This window comes from Furipterus horrens, unplaced genomic scaffold (assembly GCF_987537825.1).
Source record: "Furipterus horrens unplaced genomic scaffold, mFurHor1.1.pri manual_scaffold_5, whole genome shotgun sequence".
Lineage (NCBI taxonomy): Eukaryota > Metazoa > Chordata > Mammalia > Chiroptera > Furipteridae > Furipterus > Furipterus horrens.
In genome coordinates, this window is record NW_028327175.1 from 78,583,253 (window position 1) to 78,606,396 (window position 23,144).

The following is a 23,144-nucleotide window of genomic DNA, read 5'->3' on the forward strand; positions in this document are numbered from 1 at the left end:
ACCATTTTACATTCCACCAAGAGTGCACAAAGGTTCTCTTTTCTCCACAACTTCACAAACACTTATCTCTTGTCTTTTTGATGATCCTCATTCTAACAGGTGTGAAGTGGTATCTCATTGTGGTTTTGATTTGCATTTCCGTGATGATTAGTTATGTTGAACATCTTTTCATGTACCTGTTGATCATTTGTATGTCATCTTTGGAAAAATGTTTGTTCAAGTCCTCTGCTCATTTTTATTTTATTTTTATTTATTTATTTTACTATTGAGTTGCATGAGTTTCTTTTGTATTTTGGATGTTAATCCCTAATCAGATACATGTTTGCAAATATTTTCTCCCATTCCATAAGTTGCCTTTTCATTTTGCTGACTATTTCTTTTGCTGTGCAAAAGCTTTTTAGTTTGATGCAGTCCACTTACTTATTTTTGCTTTCATTGTTTGTGCTTTGGTGTCACATCCAAAAATTTGTTGCCAAGACCATGTCAAGGACCTTTTTCCTATTTTTCCCTAGTACTTTTATATTTTGGGTCTTACATTTAAGTCTTTAATCAATTTCAACTTAATTTTTATGAGTGATGTAAGATAAGGGTCTAATTTATTTTCTTTGTATGTGAAAATCTTGTTTTCCCAATGCCATTTATCAAAGACACTATCTTTTCCCCATTGAGTATTCTTGGCTCCCTTGTCAGATACTAGTTTATATGTGTGTGTTTATTTCTGGGCTCCTGATTCTGTTCCATTGGTCTATGTGTTTGTTTTTATGCCAATACCATACTCTTTTGATTATAGTTTTTAAATATAGCTTGAAATCAGGCACTGTGATGTTCCAGCTTTGTTCTTTGTCAGAATTTCTTTGGCTATTTGGAGTCTTTGTGGTTCTATATGATTTTCAGGATTGGTTTTTATATTTCCGTAAAAAATGCCATTGGAATTTTTACAGGGATTGCATTGAAATCTATAGATGGCTTCGGGTTCTTTGTTTTTATTCAAATTCATAGTAATTTCATGAACTTCTTAAGGGTAATTCCCTATGGGTATCACTTATCTACTGGTACACAATAAGCAATCACAAAACTTAATAACTTAGAACAGCACTTGTTTCTTGTGATTCTGGGTTCAACAATTTTGGCTGGCCTTTCCTGGGAAGTTCTCCGTCTTGTCTAATCTAGGATCACCAATGTGACCTGCAGTCCTCTGGTAGCACAAATGGGGCTGGAGGGACTAAGATGTACACATTCCTGCGTCTGGGGCTTGGATGCTGGCTATTGGCTGAGCCTCTCTGTGTGGTTCCTTGTCATTTGTTAGTCTAGCCCAGACTTCCTTTCATTGTGACAGGAATTTTCTAAGAGGTGAAGCAAAAAGCTGTATGGCATTTTGAAGCCTAGGCCCCAAAACTTGTACAATTCCACTCCTGTCACATTCTGTTGGTCAAAATAAATCAGAAGGCCTCCTTAGATTCAAGGGGAAAAGACTCCATTTTTCGATAAAAAGATGAAAAATAATGTGGCTATAATTTTCAATGAAGCATACCAAACCTTCTTCTTGTTTTGTCAATTAGCAGCAAGTATTACAGTGAAGGCACCTACCTGATACTAGCTAAAATAAACTCAATACTCTGGTACTTTTATTATCCAGACTGAGTCTATAACCTCAGGATAAGAATGAATTCGAAGGAAAAATTGATCTTTATCAGATTAATCTATAACTCATTACTTGGACTCATTTTCTTTTAAAAAATTTCCCAGATCCAAACACACATGTCTTATTTCAAAGGAATAGCTGTACCTCAGAGAAAGAAACTCAAGATCTGAATGTTGAAAATAAATCAACGAACAGTTACTATACCTGAGACTAGGGTACCAAAATTTTCGCTCATTAATATACTCATTTATCGATCAAGCATTATTCCAGTGCTTGCTATGTGTCAGGCTCTGTGCTATGTTCCCAGGATGCATAATCTAGTAGAGGAGATAGATATACTCATGGATAACTGTAACACAGGATGGTTCATAATTACAAAGATAGATATATGCACAGGATATAATAAAAACACATTAAAAACATAATATTCATTAAAAAATTTACAATTTGGTTGTGTGACAAGACACACATGAATTTCTTAATTGCTAAATATATGTGTGTACATATCGATTTTATGTAGTGTTATTAAAGGCTTTTGAGGATTGCAAGGGTATGTATACAAAGAAAAGGATGAAGGCGAGATTTATATTAGAGGACCACGTGGTGGACATCTGTTCTTTTTGCCTTTCTAGTACTCATTTGCTCTTCTTGTGGTGCCAGCACCTTGATTCCCTGCCCCCTTTCCTAAACTTGCAGTCGAAATGACGGGGATAGAGACAACTCTACCCCAGTCTTACAGGTGGAGTGTGTGATCCAGGCCTGGTCCATCAGATCACTGCAGTCTTCTGGCCATAGAGACTTGTTCAGGGGTAGGTATATGACCCAAGGCCTAGTGAGACCTATTTCCAGGACTTTTGTGAAACTTCTGTGAAGGGAAAAAATACTCATATCTAACTGTGGTAACTTGGAGGATGAGGAGGAGAACCCAGATATGGACAATGGCCGTGTCTATCTGAAAAGTATAAACAGACAAATAATGGGGACTAGGGACTGCACAAGGACATAAAGGACAAAGATTAAAAAAAAAAAAGAGAGATACAAGTAAACTAAGTTAATCCAAGAACTGACCAAGTCTACCCAAACTAAATTTAAAGAACTGTCAATCTCAGAAAATTGCTTGACAGTATTCTCAGTATGCAATTAAAAAACATAAAATAGATTATAGAAACCTATTCTAACTCCCAATTAAGGAGTAGACTAAATTAAATAAACACATTGTTCCCCCTGTGTCACAGGGCTTAGAATATGTAAAACAACAACCGAAAATCCCCACACTTCCTGAAACCTTTAATTGGGGCTAAAAACTTTGTGACTTTGGTCTGGTTTTATGCTAGCTGGTCAGTATTTTTAACAATGAATTTCTCAAGATGACTTTACTTAAAAGGCTCTGTGTTAGTTATTAATTGCTCATCCAGGGTCCATTGGGGATTTAAGACACTTTTGCTTTTTTAATTCACCACCCAGAACCCTAGCTATTAAGGCTAATCCAATTGGTTTGGAAAATGCCTTCTTGTCTCACTTAATTAAACTTGTTTTAAGGGTTTAGAAAAATATTTATATACATAGGAAATAACCAACAACAGTTAGGAGTAACATTTATTTTGGAAAGTTGGAATGTGTCAGGATTAGACAGATTTTGTATCTATTAAATAACTGTGGTTTTAATTTTTTTCTAAGCAAGATATTAAGTCAAAACTCAGGGGGCTGCTTATGTGTTTCTTTACATCTGCCAAGGACTCAGGATATGTCCTTACATTTCCTCCCTCAGGCTTGGAGGGTTTGGAGGCCTTTCTGTCCAAACTATATATTCTTTGATCTAACCCTTTGCTTTGAGTGCCTGTTAAGGAAAGCTCATGCTATTAGTTTTTCTGAGAAACTGGTACTTTTTATGTTCCTTGTGGACCATTGTGGTATTATCAGAGCAGTAATGAAGGCTCACACATCAGGTGGGAATATATTTCAAGGAAAGACCTATAAAGAGTCTTTGAAGATATAGGTTATTGGAAACTGTGCCCACGGTTCTAATCTTAGCATAAATTAAATTTGGTTGTATTAATTAGCAGGTTTTAATGTCTGCTATCTTAAACAATGTTTTAAAACCATGGGGATTTGATTCAAGTCATTCTCGAGCCTCTGAGACACGACCAAAGAAAGAAAAACAAGTGCCCCCAAGGATCTGAAAAGCACAGACTTGGAACAACCTCATTAGGTGAGCTTGAAGGCTGTACAGCAGTTCTTCTCAGGCAATTCTGTGTTTTTTTCAATGGTCATCACCCTGGAGCACTACCTTTTTCAGTAATGGACACATTTGACACAAATATGTGGAAATCATGTGTAAAGTTTACAGCTTGGGTGAAGTAAAAAAAAAAAAAAAGATACTTGTTTATTTAAAAGAACATATTTTAAATAAGGCCCTGTGGGAACTGCTAACATATACTATAAATACCTAATGCTAGGAAACTTTTTAAACTCTAGAATCTTTATTAATTATAAAGAGAATTTAAAAAATTAAATCCTAATTTAAAATATATAACTGAAATTTTTAAAATTTAAGTTAAAATATTTTAAATCATAAATTAAAAAAATGAAAATTACAAATAATTATATTGAATCTAGATTTTTTTTTTCCACTGGGCATTTAGGTTGCATATACAAAACCTCATAACTGTTTTGGTATAATGTATACTGTCACTTTTCTAACAAAAAATATGGGCTAATCTAATAGAAATTGTCCTCTGATCCCTCCTCAAGACCCTGGGGACCATGTGTCCGCAGTTTCTGGGAATGGCCTCTGGATAGCAGTGTTCTTTTTAGTTTGTATCTTGAACCTCAAAGGAGTTTTTCTAAGTAAAAGTTGAAGGGGAGTCAAAGAATCATCTATTTCAATAAGCCACTTCTTAGTGTTCTCAACTCCTTAGTAGCCCTGTGGCTTAGAGCAAGTGACTTTACTTCTCTGAGCCTCAGTGTCCTCCTCTGTATAAGGATGGTGCTAGTCTAAGCTTAGAAGGTAGTTGCAAGGATTAGATCATGTAAATGGTCACTAAGTAGAAATTTTCTTTTTCTTTTTTTCTCCATTTTTTAAATTGTTGTTCTATTACAGTTGTCCCATTTCCCCTCCATTGCTCTCCCCTGCCCTGCCCACCTCTCCTCTCTCCCACAGTGAATCCCCATCCTGTTGCCCATGCTCATCTTGCTAAGCCCTTCCAACTACCTTATAATGCAGGTGCTACTACTCTGTCTCTAGGGATTAGAAAACTGAAGCTCAGAAAAATCAGGAATATAGTCTAAGTCCCATGGCAACTCAGTGGTGAATTTAGGATTTATCCTTTCAGCATATAATACTAGTATAAAGTACCTAGAAAATTGCCTTGTACATAGTAAATATTAATAATTTTTAACCATTTTTATTATTATTATTGATATAACGATTAAATCTTATATAGCTGGTACCTGAGAGACATTAAAATTTTAAAATATTCTTTCTATGATTACTTAGATATAAAAATCTATGACATAGTTGTTTAGATGTCTTAATTGTCCCCCAATGTATATATGAATAGAGAATGCAAGGCCAAAGGGAAGATTTGTAAATAAAAGTTATGGTCAATTAAATGTGAGAAATGTTATATATTTTATTCTTCTCCTGAAGATTCACAAGAAAGATTAGCATATAAAGTCCTCTGAGATATCTCATAGTAAAGAAAACTATTAAACTACTAATCTATTTTAACCCAAAGTTTCCAAATGTATTTGACAAAGGAGTTCTTCCTTCATATAATACTTATGATCATCCCATGAAATCAGTATTCTGTGGAAAGCATTTGGGAAAAAACAATCTATCGAAATTCCTCTTACAAATCAAGCATGTAATGTTTTGGTGGGTCTTCTTTTTCTGCCAACTCCACTTCCTGTTGTGGATGTACTGTTAAATGTCAGGGCTGACAATAAAGTCTTTGTGATACTTAACTGCTAAACCTAAAATTTTCTTAGGCTTTTCTCACAACAATACAACATTTAAAAAATACTTCTCCCATAACTGAAGTCATAGTTAAAATACCAACCCTTTCCCCAAACTCCTGGTCATAGTAATACTTAGATATCCTTGTAGGCCTTATCTTTTGCACCATTCAATGGCTTCCCAGGTTTCACTGACTCTAATTTAAACATTTTAATTTGTCATGAGCTTATGACCACAATGAAATGGTAACTTCCTTAATGTCTAGAGCCATGCATTGCATGTCCACATATCCCTCCCTAAAAAAAATGAACACAGTGCATTTCTCATTAATTAATTAATTAATTAATTAATTCGACAGCTATGTATTGAACATATCCCATGTGCCAGGCATTGTTCTAAGTGCTGCGTTATACCAGTACCCCTGCAAGGTTACCAGTACTCTGGTGGAACTTTTATTGGACAGATAGATACGTAAGTCTTCAAGTAAGTACGCAATGTAATGTCAAATAAGAGTAAGTGGCATGAAGCAATCAGTGCATGTGAAAGAGTAATTGACAAGAGTTTACCTTGGAAAGGACTCTCTAAAGAGGGAATATTTAAGCCGGAATCTGAATAACAGGAAAGAACCAGTCATGCCATGAGAAAGTCAGAAAGAAGAGTGTTCTAGACCAGAGCAGAGAGCCAGGCAAAGAGTAGAGGCTGGCTGAATTTGCTAAGAGGAATAGCAAGAAGGCTAGTGTAGCTAGAGCATGCATAGTAAATCAGAGGAATCACTATGATATCAATTTAAGAATGGTGGATATGAGCCAGATTGCAGTAAACAATTTGGACTTTATTTTAAGTACTATGGAAGCCATGGAGTGTTAAAGGTGGGAACGACCTAAGCATGTTTTCATCACGTTGAAGGACAACTCTGACTGTGGGGTAAAGAATGAAATCTCATGGTTAGAAGGAGGACTCAGGGAGGCCAAATTATAGGCTGTTTTAGCAGTCAAGGAAAGATATAATGTTGCTTTAGACAAAGGTGGTTGCAGTAGAACAAAGGTAGTGGACATATTCTGGATGTGCTTTGGCAAAAGAGACCATGGGATTTGCTGGCTTGAGTAAACCGGTAGATGGTGCTATTTGCTAGATGGGGATATGAGGAACGACCCTGGGAGGAGGGGTGATGAAGGTTGAGAGGCTCTACAGCATATCCAAGAATATGTGTCTGTTTTACCTGAAGTTCATGGGAAAGGACAGGACTAGATACATACAGTGGGAGTCACTGGCACAAAAATAGTATTAACACCATGGGACTACATGATATCATCTAGGTAGAGAATGTAACCCCAAGGCACCTCAAAATTTGGAAGTGGTACAGGGGAAGAGGAGAGAGGAAGGGAGAGATGCAGAGAGAGAGAGAGAGAGAGAGAGACAGAGAGACAGAGAGACAGAGAGAGACAGAGACAGATAGAGAGTGTGAGAGAGGGACTGAGAAAAGTAAAGCAAAATGGTAGGCTGGAAACCCAGGAGAATGTGGTGTTAAGAAGTCCAAGGAATAAAGTATGGCTGCTGTGAGGGAATGGTCAGCTGAATCAAATGCCAAGGATTTAGGTGAGGACAGGAGAGGAACCATGGGACTAGACAACATGGAGGCTATAAGGAGAGATTCTGTGGGGTGGTGATGACTAAGGTGGGAGGAATGGGTTGAAGCAGGAATGAGAGGTAAGGACTGATAAACATTCAATGTAGACAAACTCTTCAAAAGGTTTTGTTATGAAGAGGAGCAGAGAAGTGGGGCAGTGGTCAGAAGGGACATGAAGTCAAGAGAATGCTTCCCCAAACCCAAGGTGGGAGATACTAGATAAAGAGTTAGAAGGAAAGGTTAATGATGTAGAAAGCAGAGGAACTAATTGAACGCATAAATTTTTAACTGTTGAATATTTAAAATGTGTTTCATTCATATTAGATTGAATAGGTTTTCCAATCTATGAGTTGTAATTGTGACAGTTTCCAGGAAATAAAACCACGTAGTAATAATAATAATAACTAATATGTAGTGCTTGTTATGTGCCAGGCATTGCTTTATGTGCTTTACATATATGTGTATTACACACATATAAATATTTATTTTCTTCTGTATTCCTCCAAATAACAATCTTGTTCTTACATTACACTTGATTAGGAACTGAGATACAGAGAGGTCAAGAAACTTGTCTAGTGTCACACAGGCAGCAGAATCAGGATCATATTCAGTCTGCCTCTGAAGCCTTCAAGAACAAACTGGTAAAAGGTTTCACATCAGCTGGCATTTCCTCAGTTCATGACATGTTTGATAATTCACCTCCTCTCAGTTACTTCTTTCTCCAATGGTATATAGTTATAGAAAAAGATGAAAAGATATTGTTTTTAACCCTTTCTCTATTTGGGGTAATCTTATGAGACAGTCAAACCAATTAGATGTGGTCAGCAATTCTATCAAACCTGCTGCTTTTAGAATATTTATAATCATATACTATATTAAAATACAACTTTTGACAGTATAGTATTTTTTTCCACAAAAGTATTCCTTCTGTATACACATTTATATATTATGTTAATGGCTATATGGTATTCACTTGTTGAGATATACTACAGTTTACTTAACTCTTCAAGCATATATGTGTGTGTTTATGTATTTACATAAGAAGTCCATGATCTTGGCAGAAATATTAGAAAATACAGTTCGGCAAAAAGAATTCCACTCATTCTTTCATTTAATAAATATTACTGAGTGTCCATTTTATGTCATGCAACCATTACAAACCATGCTTTCAAATGCTGTTTAAAAGCACGGTGAAATGCAAAGAGCTATATAGAAAGTATGTGAAAAAGTTAGTAAAAAACAAATCACACATATATATGAGAGAGAGAGAGAGCGAGAGAGAAAGAGATTGAGAAAGAGGGAGAAATGTAAGCAGTAGTTATTATTTCTGGTTTTATTTCCTTCTGCTTGCCTTTTCCTTATTTTCTATAATGAACATATATTACTTTAAAACTCAGAAACATGTTATTTAAAATATGAAATATCTCTGCATTTTATGCTGAGAGCCTTTGCATTACCAGACATCTGATTTGAAGCGAAAATGGAACCCATTAAGATAGTATGGCATAAGAGATAGGAGGACATTTTTATTATTTCAGTCACTCAATAATAATGCTCTAAATTATTCCACTGCCAGGAGCAGCGGACTGTCTGACTTCTCAGGAAGTCCACTTCCTCAGGACATGTGTGCGTGCACATGCATGCACGTGTGTCTGTTAAGGGCGCTACATAGTTATTCATGCTAATTAGTATATATTTACAATCAGGAAAACTCTGATTCCAAAAAACCTCCGCTGCCTTGCGGCATACCTCTTCAGGGGAAAGGCTAAGGGAGTAAACCCCGACAGAAAATCCAGAGCCAGAGTCCCTAAGGCGGTTTGACGTTGTAGTCAACACCGGCAACTCCTGCGGCGCACCTGAAGCCAAGCTGTATTGACTCCGTCTTTCCCTTGGACCCTTCAGCTGCGAAGAGAGGGGGGGTCTGCTGCATGGGCAACAGCAGACCCTCCATATCACCCTGCCCAGGCTCTGTAGCTTCAGCTTCACTGGAGAGGACACTCCAGCGTCATCGCAAGATGTCGATTCAACATGGGAGGAGACAGATACCGTGTCACTCCCGAGTCGGACTGCACAGCCATTCTCGGCGGTGCAGATAGACTCTTAAGAAGCTACACCATCGTCTCTTGAGACGGACGGCTGCCGAAACGAAACAAACAATGGACATAAACATGGAGGTTTACGTCTTGTCACTAGATCCTACCTGCCACAGAAAGAAACAGAAAGAGAGATTTAGAAAACATTTTCAAGGAAAAAAATTCCCTCAATTATAGGTAGAAAATTCAGATACTTTTCTTTGTCTTGTTCAGGCTACTCTTTGAGAGGCCTCTGTTCTTTTCTTTAAAACTTTTTATTGTGAAAAATTGCAAATGTACTAGAAAATATGTATTTGCTCAAAAATATGTATAATAAACTCCACATTTCCATCACCCAGCTTCAATAAGTATCAACATTTAAAAAAAACCCTTCTTTCCAATTGCTTATCTTGCATTAGTAGGAAACAATAACACTCATGGACAGAAAAACTATTTATAGAAGAGTTTTTAAACATTAAATAAAAAATAAATGCATTTTTAAAAACCTCACTGCACTATGCTTTGACGAAGTCCTCAAATAGTTACCGAGGCCTGCTAATGCTGTTACCACCTTTGCTGTTCAATTGGCCCTTCCTCTCTAAGAGATATTTGAATGCATATTATGCTAGGGAAAGGGAGGAGCTAAAATAAAGAAAGCGGGAAACTAGGAACTGTGAAGCCACAGTACAGAACACGGGGAAATAGTGAGCACTCACCAAGGGAAGTGTGGCCAAGAAGACAGACCAGGGATGAGCCGGCAACAGGCTGGCAGGTCATCCTCATTTACAGAGGCCAAGGAAGCAGAGCTAGTGGAGCACCATCAAACTGTCACCTGGTTGTACCTACCCAAACTGTTGTCACTGCTTGTGGGCCAGGAAGCAATTCTAGCCCTCAGTTTCTTCTTTTTACAGGAGTTGTCTGACTTCTCAGAAAGGCCCACCTCCTCTTTCCTAATTTCTCGAACAAGCTGCATGCGGCATCTTATAAAATCCTGAAAGGAAATCTTCCCATTTTCATCTGCACCCAGTTGGTTCATGATCTCAGCCACAGACTCTTCCATATTCAGCTGGCGACAGACCATCAACAAGTCATTCCTACAGAAGGGGTTGAACAGAAGAAAGGTTGTTTAGGAGAGATATTTGAGCTAGAGAAAGCGGTTAATGAAAAAAAGAGCTTGTGGATTCTAGTAAACCTATTTCTAACCTTCTCATTGCTTCCAGAAAAGTGGTAAGTGTGCAAAATGGCCTATTTCATCAGAGTTATTCTTGACAAGAATGATACTATTTGGAAGAATAAGGCAACTTTAAATCCTTTGCTCCCTTTTTCCTTCCTGTTTCCTTTTCTATCTTTTGAAATTGATGAAGCACCTGTGGAGTGTAGTTCTGTAATCTCACTGTAAGATAGAGTTTCAGAGCATAGAAAAGACATTGTTTCTACTCTTGGCAGAGTTTTAAATGTAGTCAAGTTGTAAAAGAACAACAGGGATTTTAACATGCTCGGTTTTCAGCTTTCTGGACCAATCAGCTAATTTTAGCGCTTCTTTAAAATGTTAGTTAATCTTGACTTTCATGACTCAGTGCTCACCTACTTCTGATTTTTCCTGATTTTCTTTGAATATTTTCCACACTCCCATAAGCAATTAGCAAGCCTTGAGACTTAGAGCAGGGATCAGATCCCAAATATCTTGCAGGACTGGGACATAATGTGTACGTGTGCAGTGCATGGATCTAAGACAAGAGGGACTGATGAAGTCTGTGGTTTGACTAAGAAGTATATCCAGCCTAAATTAAAAAAATAAATAATAAAAAGAATAAAAAAGGAACAACAAGAACAACAATGCTATGCTACCAAGAACATATATAGAGATGACATTATTGGAACCCTGACATATTTTTACATACTCGAGTCTTATCTTCCCAACTTGACCCAAAGCTCATGAAACCAATGTGGGCCTTGTATCAATCTCCCTTAAGATCTGTACAGCACCCATCTCATCGCCCTGTACATAGCAGATTTCTATCATGTTTGTTTTGATAGATTGATTCATAAATTCTCAGTAGTTAAAAATGATCACTCTTTTCAAAGTAGCCACCACTTTGACATTTTTCTACATATACCTCTCTTTTTATTTCCCCACAGAAGGCAGCACATGTAAGTATGAACGACCAATGGACACCATAAAAACAACCCAGTAGCCTTAGTGACAGAGCAGCATGACAGTTTCTTTGTCCTGGGCTAGGAATATTTCTTAGAGAAACAGATACTAAGCTACAGTTGTCCAAAACTAAGACAGTATAATAGAGAATTATATTAGTAGTAATAACATCATCATAAAGGCACTAGCCTTAAAAAAACTCCCACCAACCAAACTTTTTTTTAATCCTCACCCAAGGACATCCTTATTGATTTTAGAGAGAGGGGAAGACAGGGAAAGAGAGAGGGAGAGAAACATCAATTGGGACCAAACACGCAACGCAGGTATGTGCCCTGACTGAGAATTGAATCCATGACCTTTCGGTTCACAGGACAAGGCTCCAAACAACTGAGCCACACTGGCCAGGGCTGTATATTACCTCAGAAAATATATTCATTCATGTAGAAAATATAGACAAGTGAAAAGAAGGAAATACAAATTAGATGCAATTCCTCTATCCAGCAATAATCACAGTGAATCTTTTGGATAATTTCACAAAATTTTGGTGAACATATTTTTCCTCTAAATCATTCCTAAATAAAAATTTCTCTAAATAATTTTTTCCTTTCATTATTGCTACAACTTCTATAAAATGTGTTTTATATTTATTTATATTCATATATGTATGTGCATCTTATCTTCAGAATATTTCACCATGAAGCAAGAAAGGAATAGATTTAAGTTCATAGCAGCAGAGTTGGCCAAATCAGGTAATATTTAGTGCTGTAGAGAACACAAACCACCAGACGGCAAATTAAAACATGGCTAATGATCAATGCTTTTAGCTCAAAGCTACATAGTTTCACAATGCACAGCTATTATTTTCTGTATATAAAAGCCTTTTTGTTTCTTGGCTATTCTTCTTTTAACTTGTAAAGAATTGAGTGGGAAGTAAAAATTCAATGAAGCTATTTGTAATTTAGGGAAATTCACAGCCTTGCATCAGTAAAAGAAAATGAGAAAGATGGGCTCAGGCAGAGAAAAGCATTATTCTTCTCCACAATGATACTAAATTCCAAATCCATTTGGAATGAGGGCTATGCAAAAGCAATCATCACTTTGAGTTAGAGGTTATATGATTCCATTCACAATTCTCAACTAATAGACACCTATGAACCTGGAAGTTATGCCAGAAATAGTTGCTTATGAAAGAAAGAACTCAAAAAAGGCCAAAAGTTCATTTTGTCTCTAACTGTTCAATTTGAGTCATACAAAGATATAATTTAGAAGACTCTAATTTCAGTTTTGTAAGTATTCAAAGTGTAAAAAATTGATCAGTGAACATTGGTTATGTCCAAAATGTCCACAAAGACATTTGGTTCATGACAAAAGGTCTTTGAGATTTGGCCATGTCCAGAACATCCACAGAGACATTGGTCCACACTGAAAGATCCTTGAAGTATGAAAAGATGAACTGCAGAACCAAGGACAAGTTATCATCCAGCTTCTTGGTGGTCACACTCAAATATGGCCACCAACCTCACAACAATACCAACAGAGTCAATGTTGTGTCACTGAAACTATTCACAGATAGAATTCACAGAAAGCCAATAATCAAGTCAATATATACGCAAGAGCAATTGCTCATCGACTTCAGAGTAACCCTTCTAAACTTCATAATGAGGAAGAACAAGAATCAGTGTGTTATCCAAGATTCCTCATGAATTACTGGGAAAACAGTGTCCACACAATTTGAACAAGGTTTAGTGTTTGTATTCTGTAATGAATCATGGACAAAATGTCTCCATGATATTTTTGGGATAGGAGCAAATATCAAGGACCATTCAGCATAAGCTAAATGTCTCTGTGGACATTTTGGACAGGACCAAATGGCAGAGATATATTTCTTTTCTTCTCTTCAGCACTCAACACTGTCTGCTGCCTTTTCCTACAACTCCTTCCTATGTAACAGCCTGTCTTTTGGTTCCCCCTGAACTCTATGTCAATATATTGTCAACATTCTTGTTCTTAAATATTCATGTTACTCAGGGCCTTGTCCTTTGCTCTTTGTTTTTCCACTTTATAGACTTCCTATAGGTGATTGATCTAAATTTATGGCCTTATCTATCACTATGCATGGTTGACTCCCAAATGTCCATCTCAAGTTAAGTAGCAACCCATTTTCTACTGAAGAGCTATGCATCAGTTTTATATGTTTACCTTGAACTCAAAGTCCTAAATTGAATTCATCTCATACCATTACTCAAGTTTACTCCTCTTATCTATATAAATTACACCATCAGGTCACCCAACTCAGAAATCTAGAAATTATATGTTTCTTTCTCATTTACTTTCCTACACAATCAGTCACCAAGAACTAGAGACTCTGTTGTCTAAATAGCTCTCATATTCATTCCATCCTGATCATACTTAGAATCTTCATCAATTTTCATTTGGTTTTCTGCAATGGTTTCCTATTGGGTTTATCTATTTCCAACAAACTGCCAACAAGTTACTTTTTTCTCTTAAATTTTTTATTTGTTCCTCCCAAGATGTTCAACTTCATAGCCATATTTCTTGTTACAGAGTCAAGACCCATCAGAATATGGCTTGGGCCTATCTCTGTAGCCTCATCCTCCTGCTGACATAGGCAACCTACAATTTAATCCCACTGAATTTCTTTAGTTTCCATAAGAGACATTGTTGTCTTACGTGCCTATACATGTTTGTCCCTCTACTTAGACATCCTTCCTTTCCCTTTCTCCAAACTCTAGCCTATTTTTTATAATTCACTTGAACAGCATCTCCTTCAGAAATCTTTTCTAAATATTTCCAGTCATCTCAAGTCGAATTTGATGCCCCTTCTCTGTGTTACTGAGGCATTAGTGCTTGCTTTAATCACTTTCCCCACTTTACAGTAATTACTGACTTATTTTCTCTCTCTTCTACTAGACAGAAGTTGGTAACTAAAGCCTGCAGCCAAATCCAGACCACTGACTGTTCTGGTGAATCAAGTTTACTGGAACACAGGCACAGCTATTTATCTGTGTATTGCCTATGGATAGTTTTTCACTATAACATCTGTGTCACATAGTTGTGACTCAGACTATATGGCCCTTTACAGAAAAAAGGCTCCAAACTCCTATACTAGACTATAAATTCCTAGAGGACAGGGCTAATTCTTTGTTCGTTTTTGAATCCCTAACACCTGGCATATAATAGGTTCTAAATAAATGAGTGGATAAATAAAATGTTAGATTTGAGTGAGGTAAAAGAAGTGGTGAGAGAACTTATATAATAAGAACCTTCAATCCCAGTTCTCTTCTGCTGCATGCACATTTCAACTTACAGTCACAAATTAAAACAAAACATTAGGTTTTAAAATATCTTCTAGTATATATGCTGGACTCCATATCCTTCAAGCCAGTAATCTAAACTGTCTATGCTAGTGGTACTCAGCTCTGGTAGCACATCATAATCACCTGCAGTGATTCAAACACATTGATTAAAATATATTGATGTTCAAGCCCATAGTCCTAAGGAATGAAGGCTTTGAGACAACTCAAGAATCTTAATGATCAAAACCAACCAATCAAACACACTAGATTGTGATAATATGTGTACCTGAAAGATGAAAAAATATTTCAGAAAAAATTACCTGTAGAAGTGGAAACAAAAAGGATTCTACTAGAATTTATGTCCCATAAAGATGGAGAATTTTGTCTCCTTGTTCACTGTTGTATTCCCAATACCAAGAACAGTACCTGACATATAACAGGGAATCAGTAAACGAATGATGAATGTGTGAGTAATTTTTTCATTTGCTTTTGATGATCCAGAAGTCCCTGATTTAAAATATTCCAGTTCATTGAAATTTTATACATAACGAAGGCAAATTGGCAAATATAGTCTTTAGTTAATCAATAAACAACTTTCTTCAGGGTCAAAAGCCTTATGTTCTATTATTTAAAATGGGGCTTTGAGTTAAAAAGGGAAAGCAAAGAGACATGCTACCAATAAATGTACTGCAGCCCCTTTATAAAATTTAATTTTTATTTTTGAAAAGGTCAGTTTGTAGCCTATAAAAATATGGGATGAGAAAATGATAAGCCATGAAGGAAAGAGAAAATTAATTGGTGACGTTATCTGAATGAACAAAATGCCACATAATATGCATCTTAAAGAATTAAGTGAAATCACCTAGGATCCTCCCATTATGGTTTTAACAACCTCACCAGGTCAGCGAAAGTAACAAATGCCTGAGACTGGCTCCATGTTGAGCCTATGTGTTCAGTTCATTCTCATTCTCTTTCTCTCTCATTCTCTCTCTCTCTCTCTCTTTCACGCACACCCCGCATCTCTCTTTCTCCCATAAAATATATCACTCGAAATAATAAAGTTTTTGGCATAATGTTTATATCTGAAAGTTGCTTTTGGTTGACATTGTCAACTTGTAAAAATACAGAAAAAATAGCAAAGACAAAACAAAAGTCAAGATTGAAAGAAAGAACACCTTTAAGTCATCTGATTTATACTACAAGATTCTTTTTGAAATCTCACACCTAATGGAATATCAAGATATAAACTTTTGCAAAACTAATTTCTAATTATCAATTTCCTCAATATTGTCTATGTGGAAAACTATTTTAACTCTTGTGAGTTAATATTTACAGTCTTGAATTTTACTGCATAATATGGTAGCCACTACACATAGGTGGCTATTTCAGTTTACATTTAAATTAATTAAAATTAAATACAATTAAAAATTGATTCCTTACTTGCATTAGCTCAATGGCTACATGTTTAAAAATATTTTTTACTTTAAAATTATAGTTGATGTACAATCTTATATTAGTTTCAGGTCAATGATCACATTTTGAATGTACAATAGCAACATATGGCCAGTAGCCACCACACTGCACAGCACAGATACAGAACAATTCCATCATTGCAGAAAGTTCTATTAAATAGCACAGGGAAAATAAAATAGAGTACAATATCCTCAAAAGGCTTCAGGGAATAGAATCAGTCAAGCAAGGAAATGTTTACAAATGTCAGTTATTATTTCTAGATAATAAAGGAATTACAAAACTGGAGGCATTTCCCTCTAAATCTAGAAAACCCATTGTCATAAATCCGTTAGTTTTCTTTGAAGCTGATTTTCTAATTTTTGGTTTAATCCTATTCATAGAACACACACAAAATGTCCATTTTTTGACTAAGGAAATCTGATTAGATTTAAATTCATGTCCAATACACTACCTGCTGATGAAAAAATTTTGGTTGAAAAGATTTATCAGACTTCAGGGGGCAGGTGAAGGGATGTGTATGTTTCCTAGAGGAAGCACTAGCTTTGTCTTCTTAGATTTGAATTATTGTAATATTAATTCTTTTGGATGTTTAGCCTGAACTTCCTGAGAGTTCACTTGAAATTATGAATAGCCAAGATCAGTCACTGACATGATGGTTTCCCCTTCTCCAGGTGAAATGTCAAGAGTGACTAAAAGCCAGTTTTGAAGAAGAAAGCATCTGCAAACAAATAAAATATTACTTTTACATATTTTTTTAAAAAGCTTTTATTTTATAATTTTACATGTGACTCCTAATATTCTTTTTATTCTTTTGGCAATCTCTCAATTTGGCTTTTCCTATTGATATTCAAGTGGAAGAAAATACTTTAATGTGCTTTGCCCCTGGATTATTTTTTTAATCAGTAAATTAACATTTTATATTATGCAAGATTCAGCCTATCTTCACAGTGATTTGTAAATACTTTTCAAAAGCAGTCTCTGCCATTCCAGGGGGAAAAATAATCATTCAGAGCACCTATGTTTCAGGGGCTATGTTAAATGCGTTAGAAATATTATTTCACTTAATCTTAAGAGTAACTTCAAGAGATATTATCTCCATTGTACAGGTTCTATTGGTTCCTTGCAGGAGGGAATCTGTCCTAATTTCCTAGCACCATGCTTAGTCCATAGCAGGTACTTAAATAAGTTGGTGGATGAATGAATGAACAAAGGATACCTCTCATAACCTCAGGGACAGATACAGAACCTCGCAGTGAGCATTCAGTAAATCCTTATTAATTGAATATACTAGCAATAACAGTCAGTATGACTAATGAGTAAGTTGTTCTTAATATATAAATGTCCTTCCACAACCCCAATAAGGCTAAGCAAGTGACCCTAGATCCAAAAAAGATGTTAAGGCTGTCACATCTGGAAGATGTAGAAAGCTAGGATACTGAAAAAGGATAGTAGATAAGAGTTTTGGGGCAATAAAAAATTTGGAAAGGGTTCTACTTTGTGAAAACTTATCTTTAAGTGTATTTTAACAAAACTTTGAGACTAGTTAACCTTTCAGATGAAAGGTTAGGTCATACTTTTATGGGAAAATTACACCATACACATAATGCTACTACTATAAAAAGATGAGTGTACCAAAAGTTTTACATCAAGGCAAAAAGACTAATATTACACCATGTATTTAACATATAAAAGACTCTGACCTGATGCAAATGATAAATGTGTAATTATATTTATTTTTCCATTGTAGAAAAGGAGTAGCTAAAGGTGGCAATAGAAGATAAAGCAAAATTTTTCATCAAGTGCTCTTCAACTGAATAACCAAGGATAATACATTTCTTATGCTAGGATCCATATGTGTGCTTGATCCCTGGTCCTGCAAATGGAAGTGGCCCAGCCACACTGGAAGCCTCCCACCCACCCGCACCCTTTTCAATCCTCATCCCTTGATTTCATTCCCGCTCATCTAATGCCCCTCTCAGTTCTTGTTTCACTAGTCACTTGGATTTAACCTCCATCCATTTTGCTCAAAATAAGAGAAGTTCTCAATATTTATTCTGGCTCCTTGGGTCTTCCTTTGACTCAGACAGAAACTCAAACCTATATCAGAGGCTGACACCGTAATACTTGCAAATTTCCCCCAGATTTTATTATTTTTATACTCTCCACCAGTGTTTAAAACCATTCAGTACGCAGATAAACTTTTCTTTTTTTATTGTATTTTTTCCATTATAATTTTCCCCCTTATACTCACCCCCGGCAATAACCACACTGTTGTTCACGTCCATGAGTCCTTTTTCCTTTTTGCTCAATCCTTCCACCTGCTAACTGCCCCTCACCCATAGCTGTCAACCTGCTCTCTGCGATTCTGTCTCCATTTTGCTTGTTGAGATTTTTTAAAATTGCAAAGCTATTGTGCAAAATTCTCCCAAATATCTCCCCAAGTACTTAAGTTTTAGAACATGGCATTAAAGGAAAAATAATATGGGAGGAAATGCTATTTACACTTTTCTTTGAAAGGTAAAAAAAAAAAAGCAATGTTCTCTTTATGAATCATTTTCTCTCTATTCCACTAATTCTCTCAGATTCTAATTAAAATATCATAACATGAAAAGCAGATGAGGCTTTATAGTCTGATCACAGAAATGAGAAGGGAAAGATTTAATCCCAGTAAATGCAGGGGCCTGAGGCAAGAAATTTTGTCATTGTGTCTCATTTCCTCAAGTATTACATGGGGATATCAAACATGTCACAGTATGAAAATAAGCTAAGGCAACAATTTTTAGAGCAATGCAACTGCCTTACAAGCTAGAGAGTCACCCAAATTTGAGAAATTTTCTAGATTACATTAGAGAATCTAATCTGTGACAGATTGATATTCTGTAGAATAAAGTGTGTTTTCTGAAAAAAAAATTGTAAAAAGACATAGAAAAATGTAAGTTCAATTCTAAAAATGAGATGCAATTCTGTTAAATTGGTATAAAATGTTCTGAACACTTACGTCTAATTCCTGTACTTCTTTTGTTGCAGCCAGGTAAGAAAAGCACTAGGTTATGGGCCACTCTTTGAGGCACATTGTTCTAGATATCATGAAGGTGACTAAAGCCATTCCTTACTCTATAGATTAGAGATCAACATGGGATGAGTGGTACCAAACAGCAACAGAGCCAGTATCCTTGGTAGCTCACCATATTTGTTTACCTGGACCTATCAGTCTAAGAAAAGTAAGTACACACTGGAGTAACATTTAAATTTATATTCAGTATTAGTGAACACTGTGTTAGGGAAATAACTCACAGAAATGCCATCATAGTTTTATAGTTATAAATATATTTAAGTTAAAATATATTTGTTAGTGTAGGTAGCTTGTTAGTATTAATAAAGGAAGGGCGCAAAGGGAATCAGACATTAAGCCTAATCTACTAGGGACCTGAATCGGACATTAAGCCAGCTTTAATAGGAACTTGCAGCATTCACAGCCTCCCCAGGAGACAGCTGCATCCTCCACCCTTGGGACTTACCTCATGCAATCTCACTTTAGCCAAGTGAGCCTCACCAATAATGGAATAAACTAACATTATGTGCCTCCTTTTGTGAAGCAATGGGAAGTATGCAACATCAGCTGTTTAGAATTCTTGTCAAAAATGTTTAACCTACATATAATCATGGAAAAATAAAGATACAAATTCAAGTTGTAAGATATTATTAAGAAAACAGGCCTGGAATCTTAATCTTAAAAAAATCAATGTCATAAAATACAAAAAAGAGGGAAACTTATGGATTAAAAGAGACTTGAAAAAAAGAGACTAAAGATACATAACAACAAAATTTAATGTGTAATTCTTGACTGGATCTTGGATTAAAAACAAACCAACAATTACATTATTAGCTTTATAAAAGTAACATTATTATTAATATTCTTTGAATAGGAGTATGATAGATTGCAAAAATATTACAATTGTTCATGCCCTTGAGCAATATGACTTTGCAGCTCCTCTCATCAAGAGGAACTTATGACTGGCTTTGGCCAAAAGACTCCAGTAGAGGTTATGCTGTGCAAGCTCCAAGCCTAGGCCTTAAGAATCTTTGTGCACTTCTACTGTCTCTTGGAATCTGCCTTTATGCTATGGGGCCAAGCCTGGGACATTCTGCTAGAGAATGGAAGACCCTCTGGAGAAGGGACAAGTCATTCAAACAAAGATGAACTTAGACCAGCCAGCCCCTGGCATATTCAGCAGTTGATGGGGGACCAAGGTGGATATTCCTCTGCTGGATACATGCACAGTAACAGCCAAGATGGTGACATAAAGTTGCAGAGTCTAGCCTGAGAAAATCTGGGAAAAGAATCATATTGGATGAGGGTGCAGGACCCCGGAAAGTCCAGGAAAGGGATTGCTTCAGTAGAAGGCCCAACACAAGCCTGGGAAAAAGCCAGGAAGTAGGTTGGATAGTTTGAAAGCAATCTTGCTTGTTCCTGAAAACCAAGAAAATATATGAAGGATTATCAAGGATATTGGGGCAGTTGCTGTTAGAGCCTGCCTACCCTCTAGATACTTGAGACTATATTATTTCCCTTCACCTGAATAAATTTTGCCACTATGTTTAAACTCTCACTCGTGTGTCCTTTAAAATTCCTTTGTTGTGACATCACAAAAAACCCATTTCCACCAGCAACATATTTATATATAAATATATGTTTATATGAATATAGTTAAATTAAAATAAAGTTAAAGCAAAATCCTTGAAAAATCCTTCAAGTAAGTACAGTATTATATATTTAATATGGGCACTGTGAGTTAGGTGCTCTGTATAATTGAACAAAAGGGCTCTTAACATTTTAGGAGTTTGGAGTATAAGCTATAGCCAAGATTATAAAGTAGTAAGCACAGAGTGGAAGATCTACAGATGGAAAAATCAAAGGGAGCTCTGGTTTGCACCTGGACCTGTCCTGTTATGACAGCGGCTTAGGGAGAGGTGGTAAAGTTCCAACAGGAGTCCTATGAGCTGTTTGGATAAGAAGGGGGAGGGGAAATGAAGGTGAGAAACACGAGAAGGGAAGGAAGTGGCAGAGGAAAAGGGAGAGCTGGCAGGGAGCCAGGCCCAGCAGTGACAGTGTAATGCCAGCATAGCAGAGAGAAGTGATAACTATATGACACCACCAACATTTAGCTTTAAAGGTCAAAACTTCAGTCGTTTCTTTATTTAAGGGTGGGGAGGCTCCCTCCTATGTTGACTTTCAAATCGAGGAAAAGAATCTCTCTAATGTGTCCACATCACCAAAACTCTGGACTCTGAAACATCAGCGCCTCCTTTAATGCCCTTGGCAACGAGGAAACACATGTAGAAATAAGCCTAATGAGGCTGTAAGCAAGTCCCTCGAATGGTTGGAAAAGGATAGTGCTGCAGAGTGTTGGAAACTGAGTTCTGATAACAGACAGAAAGTCACCAATGTAACACAGGTGAGCTCAGAGGCTCTGAACTTTGAACAAGTTCAGAAAAATACTTACTTCAGTGACAAAGGCCAGGTCTAGAATTTAAGTGTATGCCACTCTCAAGTATAACTTGTATACCATCTCCTGCAACTTGGCAATGTTTGTCAAAATAAAAATTGCACAAACCATTTGACCCAGCAATTTCATTTCTAGAAATGTATTCCACAGATAATGCTGATATATGCAAAATAATGAATATATGGAATTATTCAAGGCAGCACTTTTTATATTAGCAAAAGATTAGAAGTCATCTAAGTATCCACCAGTGATGGTCTGAAAAATAAATTATCGTTCGTCCAGTCAATGCAATGAACACCTAACAGCCTTTAAAAAGAATGAGGCAGCTCTATATAATGGTGGCACAATAACCAAAATGGGTCAACTTTAAAAAAGGCAGGTGCAGATCAGTGTATATATTACTTGACCATATGTATAAAAGAAGTAGAATGTGTCCCTGTGTACTTGATGTGTACACAGATTATCTCTGGAAGGATATCTAAGGAACTGTTACCAGGGACTCTCTCTGGAGAGGGGTGGGACAGAAACTTACTCTGTCATTGACCCTTTTTGGCACATTGAGAATTTTGATTCATGTGCATATATACTGGATGTATGGTAGCAGCAAGAATCCTGGTATCTAAAGAGCAGTATTAGAGAAAAGTTAGCCAAGCTTAGCTTTGGCTTCGAGTGCCCTGCCAAGAGGAGAAGCAGATGCCTCGTTACAGTGTATCAGCTTTACAGGTTATTCTAGTTATTATCCTGTCAAGATTTTTAGTGCTTGCAATTCACACTTGGCCTTGATAATAGTTCCCTTCAATTGTCCAAAACTCATTAGTTAATTTTCTGTAGGTGACATATAATATGGACATTGGTATATAAGATATTCAAATAGAATTTAATTACTTGGTAGTTAAATACAATTTGAATTCTTTTCACTCTCCAAACTTTGTAAAGATAAGAAAAATGCTCAAAATCTACTGGACAAGGTGATTTTTGGGGAAAAGAGTCATACAAAATATGTTGTGTTTTTGCAAAACTAAAAAGTTTGTAAATAATATTAAGTATCTAGTCTATGCCTATGTGTTTTTTAAAAATGTAACAAGACCATGATTAATGAACATCAAAGTTGGTGGCGTAGGAAGGGCTGTGGAGGCTTAGAGGATGGGAAAAAAATCACTGTATGATTTTCAGTAAAGGGCATAATTTTCCCCCTGATGATTCAGAAAATCAAGATGCTCTCTATGGTCCCTCCCTTCTCTAAATAATTATGTCTCAAAGGCTAGACAATTCAAGGGCTAATTACTCCAAACCAATGTATAAATTAAAAATTCACAGGTTCATCTTAGAAATTACAACCAAGAAATAAATTTACATTTGTTAAAAGCCTTAGCTCTTGCCTGCTCTATCTAAT

At 36.3% G+C, this 23,144-nt stretch overlaps 1 protein-coding gene across 2 annotated transcripts in view; it reads right to left on the reverse strand.

Moving 5' to 3' along the window:
- The window catches only part of MCC (MCC regulator of Wnt signaling pathway), a 393,601-nt gene that overhangs the window by 313,982 nt on the left and 56,475 nt on the right, over window positions 1-23,144 (reverse strand). For both annotated transcript variants that reach the window (XM_090276589.1, XM_090276588.1), the window contains exon 2: window positions 10,146-10,393. In XM_090276589.1, coding sequence (XP_090132715.1) covers window positions 10,146-10,393 — 248 coding nt within the window. The remainder of the gene's footprint in view (window positions 1-10,145; window positions 10,394-23,144) is intronic.